This window comes from Narcine bancroftii, chromosome 12 (assembly GCF_036971445.1).
Source record: "Narcine bancroftii isolate sNarBan1 chromosome 12, sNarBan1.hap1, whole genome shotgun sequence".
Taxonomy (NCBI): domain Eukaryota; kingdom Metazoa; phylum Chordata; class Chondrichthyes; order Torpediniformes; family Narcinidae; genus Narcine; species Narcine bancroftii.
The window spans coordinates 56,545,771-56,562,402 of NC_091480.1; the positions used below are offsets into that span (position 1 = coordinate 56,545,771).

Genomic DNA, 16,632 nt, shown 5'->3' on the forward strand with positions numbered 1-16,632 from the left:
ATGCCACAGTCTATATACAATGCCAAAAAGTATTAAGACTTTTGGATTTTTCTTGGGGGAGGTAAGAAAGGGAATGAAGACATCAACAAGTTGGGAAGGAAATAGAAGTAGAGCAAAACTCCAATATTTTGGTGGTGCTGACAGAATTACCGAACAGTTCACTTTTAAAGAAAAAATTGTACAGTGAATAAGGTAAGTATGTGAAATTTAAAAGGGACACCAGATATAATCTGGATTTCCAAACAACTGAATAGAAGGTTAGAGTTTTACTATATTCCCACACAGGAATTTTTGCAATATGATTGAAAATTTAAAGATATTAAAAAAACAAATTTTAGTGTAGTGATATTATTTCAGAGAATAAATCCTTCACATTTGTGCAAGACATTAAAAACACACATTTTAAGTGTTAACAGTTTATTAGAAAGATATTGTAGGCTTAAAAAAAATTCCATTGCATTTGACATAAATTGAGGTTTTCAGCTTGAACTGAGCAGATTTCACAAAATACATCCTAAAGATAGTGTATTAACAGCTTCTTCAAAACTTGCATTCATACTTAAGACAGTGCAAATACACTTTTGGTCATCTAAATGTACAGCCACTTAAGATCAACAAGCGACAATGTACAGCTTTATCACTCATCACACTAACAGATGTAGAAGCTTAAGGGTCAACAATACCATTAATAGTCTGAACCAGTTCTTAGAGATGAAAAGCCACTGGAAACTTTGTAAAACCTCAGCATCCTAACGGCTGAATTAACTAAGATGGCTTAATTGATACTGAAGGAATTTGGTATTAGATTGTACAAGAACCAACTACAACATTTAATATTAATCAGTAACGAATTCAGATCACTATAAATAATTTTTGCTCAAGTCCTGGCATATTTTTGGACTGCATATAATATGCATAATGGCATATTCCTTTTAAATATTGCCCTGTAACAGGAAGCAATTTTGTCCAATACTCAGGTATACATTGACCCCTAGAAAAGCCTTTTAAACAGGTTGAAAATGGATTGAAAGATGCTTCACTGCCCTGAACAGCTATCAACTTATAATTGTGTTTTGTTAAAAAAATTAACAGTTTAATGGATGCGTTTCTTCCAATTCCCTGAAGCCTTTCTTCTCAATTAATTCATTCTAGATCTGGCATTTCTGCAAAAATAAAAAGAGGTATGACATAACAAAATACAAGCTGAAACAAAATGAATAAACAAATACAGAATTGGACTTACTCTCATCGTCACTATCCTGCGACCCATCCTAAAGAACAAGTGGGAAACAAAAGGGCATCAAAATACTCAAATCAAAATGGAATTTGAAGCAAGAAAAAATGCAGACAATTAAGATGAGTGCATTTGCAATAGTTACCACATGCAAACCCAACAAGTTAGAAATTCAAAATTCAAATCTGGGTATCCCTTGGGATACTAACTAGGGAAGCATGCAGTATCCTTTTAGACAGTGGACAGACCTACATCAAAATATGTTTTTATTCCAATTTTTGAGAAAAGTATACTTAGTATTGAATCTCAATACTTGTGTAGTCCAAAAGATGTACTTATTTTTCTTACAGTAGATTTGATCAAATTCATCAACTTTATACCTTATTAATTTGGCTATAGACCTTGCACTGGCCTGGTTTCAAGCCTAACTGTGTTATAACCACCCCTGTCTTGAGTATCACATCTGTGCTTGCCCCTTTCTTGCTTGATGGGAAATTAAAAATTCAGAAATTGCACCCATTTTCAGTTATTATAGCAAGTTTGTTCCCTTCATTCGCTAGACCATTTTGTCTGGGACAGAAAAAGCATGGTGGTTATCAAAGAATATAACCTCAACAATCATAATCACTGCACCTGCAGACTTTAGTGTTTCACCCTGTTCTACAACTGAAAGAATTTCTGACATCTAAAGAGCAATTTAAATTGATGCAACAATGATTGTGCATTGTACTAACCCAAAACAAATATGAGCCAAAGGATAATATTGGGCAAAAGTATGATTTTGAAGAGTTTGTGTGGTTTAGAAAGGGACTTGTAGAGCGTGTAATGACTTCGATTGTCTGCACCTGTAAAACTAAAGCAAACAAGGGGAAAAATTGAACTGCTAATGCTTTTTCCTACAATGTGGACTACGACTTCTCTGTAATAGAAGCCAGTTAATAGTGCAGTCAGTTTGATATTCCAAACATACAATTAACCACATTACCAAAATCTACACGACTTAAAGTCACAAGATTTTAATACTTAAAAAGGAGACTTGAATCCTTGAGACTGTGGTCATAATTGCGATTAGTGGGTTGCTGCACAATTTTCATTCCATAAATTTAAAAGTACAAATCTCCAAGCTAATATCTTCATACTTACATCATCCATTCCATCAACGTCTGGGATGTCTCTATCTTCTCCTCCCATATTGTTCATCATCTATAAAGATGCATTTTTATTTTTTTAAAAACTTAAATCTAAGCAGTACATTAATAAATACATACTAAATATGGATAAGAAATGCATGGGGTGATGATGAGTTATTTATACAGACCAGGATGGTCCAAGTGCAATCTCTCACTAATCTTAATAATGATCCTACTTAAAAATCACCAGGAGACAATAAGTCCGATTTATTCTCCAGTGCTAGTACACAGCAATAACTGTCGCAATGCAACAGCTCCACAGCCAGCTGACACCATCAGCGCTCGCATGAAGTAAAATGGGCAAGCACAAATGGCATTCAATAAAAATAAAGGAGATTTTTTTTAAAAGGAACACACAGGCATTAAAGGACGTTTAACAGATTTGGTTTCTTTTTAAATAAACTGTCAGGACCCATTGAGAATCTACATGCTACACAAGCATAGAAGACATTACCGTATTATTCTTCAACATCACATCTGCAAAGTACTCCCAAGAGAAAAGTTTTCTGCCAATTCAGAATTTATTTTTAAAACAATTTTCAGTACCATTGTGCAAGGAATACTATAGTTTCGATGTAGTTTTGTCCACTGTACTTGGTGTACAAATAGTGCTAACCATACAACATGCAGCTGATTTATTCCTTGAAGGTTTGTATATTGTGCAGCTACAAGTGGGCGAAAGAACACAAACTTGGCAGGTAGTGAATCAAAAATCCAGTGCGAGCTAAGGAGGTTTAACAAGATTTCAACTCTTTTCAGGAGTTTACTTCCCAGAACATCTCTTCCTGCTGGTACTTTTGTGAAGGGCATCAATTTCTGGATTCAGTGATATATTGACCCCCTACTCAACAAATACAACTACTCCTTGAAGGATTTGTACAGTCATGCACTGCATTATGTCCTCAGACAATGTTTGAGGTCCCATAAGGTTATAACAGTTCAGAAATCCCGATCGGAGAATAGGACCTAGCGGATGTCGTGAATGCAACAGCTTCCCGCAGGCAACATGTGTATTTCATGTCTCTTGTATACAAAGCGATTGTGCTGCCAGACATATAATGGTACAGTACATATATAACCTATAATTATGTCTTGATAGTCATAATAAATGCCTATGTTACTGGCTTATGTACTGTATTATACTTTATATTGTTATTTTAATGTGAACTTTCCCTACTGACAAATGTAACAGTGTGCTTCGACTCATAGGCAGCAGCATCCAATCGAGAGTCTCTTGAGTGTTGTAGCTTTGCTAAGTCTATAATATGGTGTTCACACAATGTCCAAATCTCAATGTCCTATGTCACAGAATCGTGGATGTTAAGCGACTGTATTTATTTTTTACTAATTCAAGGGATATGGACTTCACAGGTTGAGCCAACTTTAATTGGCCAAGATGGTGTTGGTGAACCGCTGCAAGTAATAACCACATGGAGTGATATACATTAGCAAATGACATAAATGATGTACCTGTGAGAACTTTTCAAAGCTGGACAAATCTTCCTCTTCTGGATCATCATCTGAATCTCCCCAGTTATTGAAATCCAGTTTGAGCCAGTTTAACTGCAAAAGTGGCCAGTCAGTAATTGAAATCAATGAAGACAGGATATTAGAAAACACTGCAATGTCCTAGTTACCTTAAGTTTATCTTTGGTTAACCGTGGCCATACTTGACCAGATTCTCCTTTTCGTAAGTAGCACAAGATAGATCTGTCTGTTCGCTTGTGTCTGGAATCCTACAAATATATTAATGTAACAATACAGACAACAGTGATACAGGTCAATACTAGACCATTGCAAAAATTATTTTATTGGAAAAATGTGTACTCCCCACACCCAAAAAATTTCAAAACTAAGGATTTAACAAAATCAATAATATTGTCACCAAGAGGACAGAAAATGACTATTGTATTTTTATTGGAAAACTGAACAACTACACTGGCAGAGTATTAAATTTAGTCATTCAGAACGGTAACAGGCCCTTCTTGCCTATGAGCCTGTGCCCTCTCCAAATATACCAATTAACATATAACCCCACAATGAAGGGTGGAAGCACCCGGCGAAACCATGCAGACATGAGAAAGTATAAACGCTTTACAGACAGTGCTGGATTCGAACCTGGGTCGCCAGCGCTGTAATAATGTTGCGTTAACCACTACGCTAACTGTGCCGCCTAGTTCAACTATGACCATTACATGTTTCTTAGCCAAAGAAGCAAAATAAAATTAGCAAAGGATATTACTTAACTGGCTCATTTATTGTCCAATACTTACATTTGGGTCAATTGCACTATAAAGATTAACTTCATTAAAATGCTTTATGCTCTCAGCTCCTCCCAGACAGCTACAAGAAAAAGATGCCATACAAAAGTGAATTTCAGTATCTTGTTCTCAAATATTAACAGCCAAACCAAAATCTATGATAGGTATTTTAATACACATTATGGATCAATAATTTAAAAAATCTACAAGGTACATTAGCAGAATATGAAGTCTCAGAGCAACAGCACGGTTGGAAAGAAAGTACCAACACTGAAGGTTGATGTCATATTGCTTTCAGGTAAAATCCTTTGCAGTTTTTGAACACCTTTTTCAAGTTCCTTCATTCTATCTGGAAGTACACTCCTCAGAAACTCTCATTAAATTCTCCACCTGACACTCACTATGACACTATCTCCTTTAGTGTTCTAGACGCTGACCAGAGACATAACACATCTTTCAAAAATGTTGAAAAATAAGTTAATTTTTGTTTGATGAACTTGAAATGATTATTGACCCAAGATATTAATACTTTCCTCTCAAATCCCATGTAAAGTATTTCTATCAACTTTTAAATCAAGGAAATAAAACTTGTATTTTCATTCAGGCACTAGGGAATGTGCTGACAAAATGGTGTGCATCATGAACATCCATTCTTTTCTCATCTATATGACTCCATGCATCATCCATTCTACCACTTTCTCTGAATCACCCTTCATCTACTTTAAACATTGCTCATTTGCAAAACTTTCAGCTTTGACAAAAACCTGAATTACAAACATTCTGCCCTCACTCAGCTCTGACAACATCTGGGAAAAGGCCTCATATGTTTTCTTTTCACATTTGTTATATCGCAATTCAATTTATTGAGGAACAATAGTGACACAACTGACCCCAAACTCTCTGATTCAAATGTTATCAAATGGACTCTTCAAAACTTTCACTGGGCACTTGTTGAACCTTGACAGGTTCTCCCTTCTTAGCCTGAGGACAGGTAGGATGTTACCTCCAACATGCCAGATAATCAAAATCCTTCATGTCCAGCATGGTTTAATGCACACTAACTACAGCAGCTTATGTTTGAGTCAAACTTGCATTAAGAAATAACTGTATAAACCAAGAGAACATTTAAACATGGAAATTAACAGCACATTCAGTAATTTTGGTTCCAACATTTCATGCTTTCATATTTGCAAATCCACACCAATTCCATTAGCACATGTCAGTTAAAAGTTGCTATTTTAACTATGCCTAACAAGTTGAGGCCCCCAGAAGACGAGCGAGATAAAAATATACTGGCTGTCGTACATATTTCTTGCAGCCAACTGAAATATCAAACAGTTAGGATTAAATGGAAAAGATCTGAAAGCAGATATCTAATTACAAAACAAACATGCTGCAAGCTGGGGGTATGGAATTGAGGCTTTTTTTTTTTAATGGCAAGCTGCATGTATTACAATTTGTGTTCAAGAAAAACTTGTAGTATCCAAGCCACAAGAGTATTAACACTCCAAGAATCACCCATTTCCACAAATACTTTTGGAAGCATTGGTTTGGGCAGCTTCAGGAAAGTACTCAAAATGGTGGATAAAATTAAAACAAGAGGAAACAGTGCTCAAAATGGTAAACCATAAAAAAAATCACCAAATCAATCTACTTAAATTATACAGTTACATACTTTGTGTAAAGGAAACACAAAAAGCCCCGAGTTCAATTCCTAGTGTTTGCTGTTAACAAGATGAACCAAAAATAACTGCAGTTGAATTCAGCATGAGATAAGGAAAATAAATTTGCAAGCTTTTGCGCAAAGATGTTCTTTAATAACCTTGTGAAGTTCCAGGTATTTGCCAAGACTTTAATTATGCCCTCATACTTACTGATTTGGTCACCATCTTCATAAGCTCAATGCATCAAATATGCTGACACTGGAGTACTCACCAGAAACACATATTGAAATTAGGATAGATCTTGATATCTAGAATATTGTACCTTGATTCAACTATGACCAAAAACAAAGATGATTTTTCAATGAGTGTAAATACTTAGACCATGTTTTGCAGAAGATCAGAAAAAGACTAAAGTGCGGTGAGATCACAATACTTTGTGAAACCTGTCCAGGTTTTGCAATTTTTTTTCTTTTGATTGGGGCAGGCAGATAGGCTCTTGCTTTGATCATATGGTGACGCTGCTGATGGGTACAGTGATTAAAACTCCAACATGCACCAGCCAAGAGCCCCAAGGCTCTATCAAAATAGGAACAGCAACCCATGGCTCAAAGAGGTGAACTTTAAGGCAACTCTTTAGCCAACCCAGCATTGTTGCAAGTAGGATTGACTCTTCATCTGTGATTATGGCAGAACAGATGCGTTGTCTATAAAGCTAGTGCAGGCTGTAAATTTAAAGTGGAAACAGCAATAAAACTATCAACTGTATGGTCAGTTAACAGCATTGTGTATTTCCACTAGGTGGAAAAATTGAACAGGTACCATTCTGCAAATCTCATTCCCCTATAAAATTGCATCCTCAATTTACAATTGTTCAGACAGTATCTTTCAGGTCCTAACATTAATCTCCAACTGCAAATTAGCCAGAATCAGAGAAATTGTGTGAACAAGAATCAACAGCGAACATTACCAAGATTGCATTCAGCTAAAATTATCATCTATCCACAGACCTAAAATGCAAGACCCACAATATTTATAAAAAACCAAATAGCAGGCATATTTTCCCCTTGTGTGCATGATCCCCAGATAGCCTCGCACTCTATTTCAATCTTCTAAATTACAATGTGATCTGAAACAATATTTCAGCCTTTATGTAAGAATATTAAGAGGAATGCCAGTATCCTGGTGTTACAAGTTTGGTCCTCCATGTTTTGCGCTTTTATGGAGCAGAAAGGTGTGAAGTGAGATTCTCCTTTGTGGCTTAATTGAAGTAGTAGCTAGACATATCTAAACAAAGAAAAATTTGAAAAGGGACTTGGCAGACTGCAAAAGATTATTGATTTGCCTACTTAGTTAAGAACACTATGCAGTATGGGGAGACCTAAAGAGAAAAATAGAGGTGGAAGACAAAGATTCACATAAATTGCCTTTAGTGAGTGCATGAGAATCTTGCGCAATGCCAAGGTGTCCACGATGAACAAATGAGAACGTTCTTGCTGGCAACATCATTACAGTTAATATTATAAAACCGGCAGATTTAAAAACCCAAAACTGCAGCAGTAAAATATCTGAAAAAATTGCAGGGCAGTCATACTGTGACCAAAATCTCAAAAATACAAATTTACAGGAATTTAGAGTAACGATAAATATCACCCAACTAACACTCAGATTATGAACAGTATTATGAGAAAAGCATTACAACTAGAGCCTAAATTCTTTTCAAAAGCAATCTTAAGAGACGCAATAAAAACCTGCCCTAAACTTATGACAGACATTTTGACAGAAATGCGATTGAATATCTACTACGTACCTGAATGTAAACTTCTCTTTTTCAAAATTTATTTCAACATCCTTACTGTCTTCTACACAAAATTCAACAAAGACGTAGTCTCTTCGGTCATACCATTTTGCAGAAGCTGGCTGCCTAAAAGTATCATGGGAGCGAAAACAATCACAAGATTTGTGTGAAAAGAAAACGCTACAAGTTTAAAGCGCATGCAAAAAGTATTTACATTTTAATGAGTGATGTCTGCTAGCGTTTAAAAAAAAAAGCCAGGTCAGAGGCTCTCAACTTTTCATGTTTGTTTCAGTGGACAAAAGGGAAAATATTATAAGGGAATGGAAGCAATGATACAGGGTGCTTTGCTTTATTGTCCAACCACATGTCCAAATTGGTCCACATTTTCCAGTGATACCACACCCAAAGTGTTGGGATTGGACATTCAAAATCTTTTACCCCCCTCCCTCTCCCCCCCACACCCAAACAAAGTAACCAGACGCAAAAGATTCAAATACAATATCTAGGGACAAACATGGTGTGAATTTTCTTTTGCTTGGATACACCACAATTTATTAGGTAGGGGGCTTAACATGCTGGTCAAGCAAATGCAAGATAGCAGAAATACATGGGGCGATATAGGAAAAAAGGTAAAAGATGATGGCAACACTTTAATCCAAGAGTGGCAATCACATCATTGGTTTTGCCATAACATCACCAGCAGTATTTGAAGTACGAATTACACCCAAGAAAACTATGAACAATGAAAGGTTACCGCCTCCCTGTTCAAGATTCCTTTATTGTCATGTTTATAAATACATTAATCAAATTACTTCTGTTCGCCCATAAAGACACAAATTGTCAGCATTAGTCCAGAACCCCTACCACGAAGAGAAAGAGAAGCAAGAGTCCAGAGACAAGAGTGCCTGTGGATCCTACCACCTCTTCCAATTATTGGCTTCTGTGCTCCCATGACCTCTGTTGATGACAGAGCCGAATCCAAGCTCCAGTCAACAGTCACCCTCTTTTCCCATACAAATATGTTGCTTCCTGCTTCACAAAGATTCTAATCTGAAAGGGACATGTGCCCACATAACTAAAATACTGCACAATATTCATCAATTTTCATACAATGATAAATAGGTTCCTAGTTACAGTCATAAAGCTAATATTCTCTTGCTGGATTTAATCAGTATTTGATGTGGTGTACAGTCATTTACTTCATAACCTCCCTGCATCTTTCCTCTCTCCCTTGCCTTAATAAAAGTGCCTTAGTGCTTCAAAGCTCAATTCTCATCCCTTAGTTTCCTTCAGAAACCAAGACTTTAATTCAGGCAAATTTTCTGCTTTTACTGTCACCAATACAGATGCAGAAGCCAAGAACATTCAGGTAGAATTTGTGAAAGAATAAGCTAATTTAACTAAACTGAAGATTTTTTTTAATTGGTAGAGGGAGGGTGGGTGCAAAGAGAAAATTGCAACAATTCCAAAACTACAATCATAACATGCATGGAATTAGTTTAACACAGCCAAGTGCCATAAAGCAGCAAATAAACTAAATTTCCATAACCAGTTTCTCAAATTAAAAAGCGTCAGGTTTCTGTGCTTGATCACTCACCAGTGACTCTCATGAGTACATGTAACAGAATCAGCTTTAAGTAGCTGTCAATAAATATGGTGCTACTTGCTACTGAAGTCTAACTAATTAAACAATGGTCAGACCTAGATGATATCAGATGATTAAAGAATACCCTAGTAATAACCATTTAGCAATATCAAGAAATAGGTGACAATTAAAACAAAAATCACAGGCACGAGACAAGATCACTTGTAGTAAAATACAAAGGTTATACAGTATATACTATTAAAGAAAGGGAATATCACTGGGCTTTTCATTAATTCTTTTATTAAAAGATGTAATGAGGTCTGGTTGTTGGTTTACAATGTAAGCAATTGAATTTTGAAAGGGCCTTGATTTGGTGGACTTTTGACCAAAGTATCAGCATGTAGAACCAGGATACAAAATAGAAACCGACAGTTCAGGGTAATTAGGCAAACTGGCAAAAGGGTTGTATTTTTTTTAAACAAGAGATAGAAATCAAATGCAATTTCTAAAATGAAAGGGTTTAAAAATAAGAACATGGAAAAAATTATTCAATTACATGTGAGCGTGGGAGTGGGGCAGGGAATTAAAGCAGTTGGCCATTGGGAGATCCCTGTCACTGATAAAACGGCTGTCCCTTCAAAGCAAACAGGAGCTGGAGGGACCTGGTGGGTCAGGCAAAGTGAACTGCCAGTACACACCTCTCTGGTTATCTAGGCCAGAGGGCATTTGCTATGTTGAAGTGAGGCGAGCATCATAAACAGACCAGGCAGAATGCGGACCCCGATCAACCTTCCCGAAGAACTGCAGGGAAGCAGTTTGGTTGAGCTAGTGGAGTTGTTCTAGTGAACCGGTGCGGACTCGAAAGGTCGACATGGCCTGTAAATGGTTATATGGTTAATAATTCAGATACAAGATTCCATAAGTTATGGGGATCATTTATGACTCAATATTTTCCTTTATAATTTTGCTCCAATATAATTAAATTGTTTGACTTGTATCTTTCCTTGTATTAATTTTTTTTAACCTTTGTTTTTCTTTTTATACCAGTCATATATAGCATCCTGCAACACGGTTAGGTAAAGGTAAGGGGTTTGAGTTATTCTCCTCTACCATTTAAAAAAAATACTATTAGTATTTTCCAAAAAAGGTATACTATTTAGAATATTAATTATGGATATGATTTACAATTTATGTTAGTGATATACAGAATATCTTATTTAATTAATGCAACTGTCCATACTATCTTATTGAACTGTACCCTTTTTGTTTGCACAAGTTCTTTATTAAAATCAATAGAAATTTAAAAAAAATAATAGGAAATAAACTTTAACAATTTCATTATAACCATAGAATAGAAACAGGATAAGGAAATGAAGGGGGTCAAGACAAATGATGCAAAAGCCACTAGCATTTTATTTCTAGATGGAAGTAATTGAAAAAGAGTTAAAAGAACAGTTAGACCAGACTTGATCATTTTAGTTTTTTTTTTGAGAATTTTATTTTTCAATTTTTTTTAAAAACATAGTATCGCATCTGGAAAAAGCCCAATTCTTTTTATCTACTTCTCAGATACAAATACTATATAAACTTTAAACAACTAAAGCAATTAAAGTGACAATCAAAAAAAATGTTAGAAAGAAAAATTCAGCATACCACCAGTCTTTCTAATCTACTTCCACTCCTTAAGGTGGTTCATTGCACACCAAAGTGCTCTAGTTAAGGTTGCCATATTTTGGCAAAAGTTTCATATTTATTAAATTATATGTTATTTGTGCATCTCTGTGGTCCATCGAGTGATGAGTAGGAGGCAGTCGGACTTCCAGGTGATTACAATGCATTTTTTTTTCTACTGACAGGGCAATAGCCACAAATTTAATTTGGAATTTAGTTAATGATCTGCCCACGTCCTCTAGGTTTCCCAATAAATAGCTCTGGATCCAGCAGGGAGTCGAGATAATTCCAACTAAAAGGGTCTCACCTTCGCACAGGCCCATGTGGAGTGTATAAAGGTACCAATTTCTAACCCACACCTGAAGCACATTTCCGATACCTCTGGTTTTCCTTTTATGTAATTTTTGTGGTGCGAGATATAATTGGTGTAAGAAATTATATTGTACCAATCTCAGTCTGGCATTGAACACCAATGTTACACTTTCCGTACATAAATCTGACCAACAATTCTTCGATCATTATTCCCAAGTCCAACTACCATCTCTTCCTCAATATTTGCAGGCCCAGTTTTGGGCTCTCTGGATACAAATTTGGGAACGCTTCTCGGTCGAAGTAGCTCTTCCACCTTGTTCCCTTCATGGTAGGGCCCCATTTTTCCCTCAGAAAGTAGTGAAAGGTTCCATTAGGTAAATCATATTTATCCTTCAGTTGTTCTAAGGACATGAAATTTTAGTAAATTTTTAACAGAGAAGGCACACAGAAAAATTCAAGGATAACACAAGAATAAGTAGTAGGTAGTGCAGCCCCAAGCAGAAAGGAATGCATAAATACAACAATAAAAAATGGAAAGAGACTAACATGGAGCATAAACAACCAACATAATCTAGGCAAGTCCGGGCAAATAAAAAGCAGGGTAGCATTTGCACCCTATTGAAGGAAGATAAATGCTGTTTTATATGCACATAATGGAACGGAAGTTTTAATTTTTTAAAATCTGCATGTATAAGGAGTAATATACATCTGGCAGATTCTAAAACCCATTATAGATAAAATTTTGCAATGCCCATAAATTACAACATTCCCAACATTTGAAATACCCTTACAATTTAAATACTTGCAAATCACATGGATAAGAAAGCAATTATAATCAACATGAAAACTCTTTTCTTCTTTCTCTTTGTCTTGGCTTCGCAGACGAAGCTTTATGGAGGGGTAAATGTCCACGTCAGCTGCAGGCTCGTTTGTGGCTGACAAGTCCGATGCGGGACAGGCAGACACGGTTGCAGCGGAAAATTGGTTGGGTGTTGGGTTTTTCCTCCTTTGTCTTTTGTCAGTGAGGTGGGCTCTGCGGTCTTCTTCAAAGGAGGTTGCTGCCCGCCGAACTGTGAGGCGCCAAGATGCACGGTTTGAGGCAATATCAGCACACTGGCGGTGGTCAATGTGGCAGGCACCAAGAGATTTCTTTAGGCAGTCCTTGTACCTCTTCTTTGGTGCACCTCTGTCACAGCTCGCCATATAACACGATCTTGGGAAGGCGATGGTCCTCCATTCTGGAGACTTGACCTACCCAGCGCAGTTGGATCTTCAGCAGCGTGGATTTGATGCTGTCGGCCTCTGCCATCTCGAGTACTTCGATGTTAGGGATGAAGTCGCTCCAATGAATGTTGAGGATGGAGCGGAGACAACGCTGGTGGAAGCGTTCTAGGAGCCGTAGGTGATGCCGGTAGAGGACCCATGATTCGGAGCCGAACAGGAGTGTGGGTATGACAACGGCTCTGTACACGCTAATCTTTGTGAGGTTTTTCAGTTGGTTGTTTTTCCAGACTCTTTTGTGTAGTCTTCCAAAGGCACTATTTGCCTTGGCGAGTCTGTTGTCTATCTCGTTGTCGATCCTTGCATCCGATGAAATGGTGCAGCCGAGATAGGTAAACTGGTTGACCGTTTTGAGCTTTCTGTGCCCGATGGAGATGTGGGGGGGGCTGGTAGTCATGGCTTATGGAGGACCTCAGTTTTCTTCAGGCTGACTTCCAGGCCAAACATTTTGGCAGTTTCCGCAAAACAGGACATCAAGCGCTGAAGAGCTGGCTCTGAATGGGCAACTAAGCCATGAAAGACCTCAACAATGAAGACGCTGTTTACATCCGGTACCGCACGGATGGCAGTCTCTTCAATCTGAGGCGCCTGCAAGCTCACACCAAGACACAAGAGCAACTTGTCCGTGAACTACTCTTTGCAGACGAACATGAAAACTAGCCATCAAACAAACTGCTTCCTGATTATCGATACAGCAGCTGGCTTATAGTGGATTTATAGAAGTCTCCACAGAACTGTCTCATTACTATAAAGTAGTGGCTTTGAACATGAAATCTGAGATCTGAACCACTGGCACTCCTAACATGACATCTTGATAATAAATTGATAATTGTGTTTTTTTTTAAATCTACAGCAAATTGGAAGTGTAACTGCACCACTGAAAACTGAGGAAGTCTCAAAACACCAACAACTTGCTAGTTATAATTTCTTGGTTATCACTTCATTAAATTGAAAGTTCTATTTTTAAGGCTTAATTTACAAATCAATTGCCATTAACTGACTCCAATCTTGCACGGTGACAATTACTAAACATTACTGCCCATCAGTTGATAATCAGCAAGACTAATCAATTCTGATTTTCCAAAATACTTGGGAATGGACATATTTCAGTGAACCCGATTTTTCGGATAACTGGAAATGGCTTTAAGCAGCCCAGTAGCATCAACAGAATACTTGTATCGGCCATCGCCGCTCCTGCCTGGAAGCCAGAGGTCCCCGCTCCTGCCTGGAAGGCCACTCTCCTTGATAACGCTAGGACAGAGAACCAAGTACAGTGGAGGGTAAAGAATAAATGAAAGAGGGGAGGGAGTTAATTGAAACAAGGACAATCTCCCCATGTGCTGCCTGACCCGCCAATTTCCTCCAGTCGCTCACTGATGGCTTGAGATTCCAGCCTGCTTCTCTGAGCTGGCTTCTCTGAGCCGGGATTCAGCGTCTGTCTTCCCAGCTGGTTCTGAGTTCTGTGGTTACCCCAAACTGGCGGTAACAGCGCATCAGAGCCCCACACAAGCATGTTGGGCGAATTTTCCCCCCAACTTGTGATGTCATGTTGCCGATTTTTGGTTAAGTGATTTCCAGATAATCGAAAAAGTACATTTTTACCTTGTAAACTACTATGCCCATCTCAGTGGTCAATAAGGCATAGGTATCATAAGGCATCAACAGCTTTGCATCAAAGATCCACGCATCTCATGTTGATCCCAAGATGGACCAGGTTAGTGTGATGAGTTTCAGCAATTTCAATTTCCATCTTCCAGCAAGTCAAGTAATTTATTCAACTTGGTTTTCTTGTGCAGTTTCTCTGGACTTTAAATCCAAATGCTTATGTACCATATATTTTGGCGTACAAGTCGATCCTCAAATAAGACAGGTCCCCATTTTCATGGTTTTATCATATATCGAGCATATACGATAACCCTCCCCACCAAATTTTCTGCAAGCGCCTGGGCCTCCTAGCAACAACCCAAATTTTGTTACAACTCCCCAATCGTCAAGTAACAAATCTGTCAATTAAGTTTTAAAAAAAACTTTTGCTTCTGGCTGGGAAGATGCCAATCGACACTGGGCCCAAGTCTTCAACATTGGCTGTAGCCGGAGTCGGCAACTCCATTCTCAACATCAGGTATGGTGCTGCCCGCATCGAAGAAGTTGCCTCGCTGCCCAAGTATGCTCAGTGCAGGAACCAAGGCTATGTGTCAGCCTTGGGGACCTCAGGCAGGAGCGGGGACTTCACAGGGTCTGCAATTGTAAAATATCTGGGTGGGTTATATAATATTTTTATTATATGGTTATATGGGTTACAATGGCAGTGGAGAGGTGCTTCCAGGTATTCTTATTCGCCAAATGTACGTCAAGCGGTTTTTTGTGTTGAATTTAAGGCCTAATTTTTATATCTGGTGTAGAAGACCACCCCTGATTTTTGTGCTTTTTGAGGGTTAAGGGTCAACTTGTATGCCGAAATAGACAGTTTTTTAAAAATCCGCATCCACCAAGTCTTCAAGTGTTCCAAAGTGCTTCAGATACAACAAATTAACTTTTTTTGTATACATCAAGATTCTAAACATTGAGGAATTTCAAATTTTCTCTGAAGATGAAGTTGAAACTGTGGCCCAGGCAGATCACCTGATAGAATCCTATTGTGGAGTTGACTAAGACGGTAAACAGCACATTATCTCAAATCGATTGGTGACAAGAGTTTAGTGAACCGGTGCGGACTCGAAAGGCCAACATGGCCTGTTTCAGCTCCGTAAATGGTTATATGATTATATATAAGATGGTTCAGGAAATTGAATCATCTTATGGGCAATTTTTATTGTACTTGTCCCACATCCATCTTGCAAAAACCTGTTTATTACCAGTCATACAAGGAAATGGGCCTTTTAGCTCAGATGCCACACTAAATGTCAAGCACCTACTTACATTAATCACACTTTATTTTTCCCACTTTCCCATTGATTTCACTCCACCCCAGATTTCACCATTCACCTACACACAGGCATTTTACAGTGTTCAACTTGCATATACTGAGGTGATGGATGTAACCAAAAAACCTGGGTAAAACCCAGTTATAGAAAAAACATTCAAGCTAGCACAAACTGGCTGCCAGGACTGAAGCCATATTGCTGGAGGAGGCTGGCAGCAGTTCTATTGTCTGTGCAGACTTCAATATGCAGCACCATATTTTTGATGTGGAAGAGTAGAGCCGTTTTGAAAACTTGTCCAAGTTTGATTGCACAGAACCTGATATCAACAAAACAATATGCATTCAAAGACTGCCATTTTTTTGTCCCTACTATATATTCTGCCATACTGGACTTGCACCCCGATCAACTTGGGCCTACAGCCTACTCATTTGGCACAGAGACAGAATTTATAACACACTAAGCACACCTCTGTCCACTGAGGTGATCCCATCTTAGCAGTTTCAAATGCAGTTGTAGCAGGCTCAAATGCAGTTGGACAAGGAGCTATCACCCGAGTACTCCAGGTTATGAACGAATCAAGGGCAATCAATTGAACATAATTAACTATTGGAAGGGACCTTACAAAATACCACCTCCTTGCTCCCAAATAACCAATTCACAAGGCAAGGGATTAAAAAATACAACATCTTAAATGTAGAGACTAAAAATATACTGT

At 37.9% G+C, this 16,632-nt stretch overlaps 1 protein-coding gene across 2 annotated transcripts in view; it reads right to left on the reverse strand.

Moving 5' to 3' along the window:
* Positions 1 to 400: 400 nt before the first annotated feature.
* Positions 401 to 16,632, reverse strand: part of LOC138747061 (prostaglandin E synthase 3-like) — a 30,029-nt gene continuing 13,797 nt past the window's right edge. The window contains exons 2-8 of one of the 2 annotated variants that reach the window (XM_069905959.1): positions 8,157 to 8,270; positions 4,698 to 4,767; positions 4,062 to 4,160; positions 3,895 to 3,987; positions 2,378 to 2,437; positions 1,244 to 1,271; positions 401 to 1,163 (exon numbers count right to left, since the gene is read on the reverse strand). In XM_069905959.1, coding sequence (XP_069762060.1) covers positions 1,144 to 1,163; positions 1,244 to 1,271; positions 2,378 to 2,437; positions 3,895 to 3,987; positions 4,062 to 4,160; positions 4,698 to 4,767; positions 8,157 to 8,270 — 484 coding nt within the window. In that variant the 3' untranslated portion in view covers positions 401 to 1,143. The remainder of the gene's footprint in view (positions 1,164 to 1,243; positions 1,272 to 2,377; positions 2,438 to 3,894; positions 3,988 to 4,061; positions 4,161 to 4,697; positions 4,768 to 8,156; positions 8,271 to 16,632) is intronic. The other variant, XM_069905960.1, reaches the window with a different exon arrangement.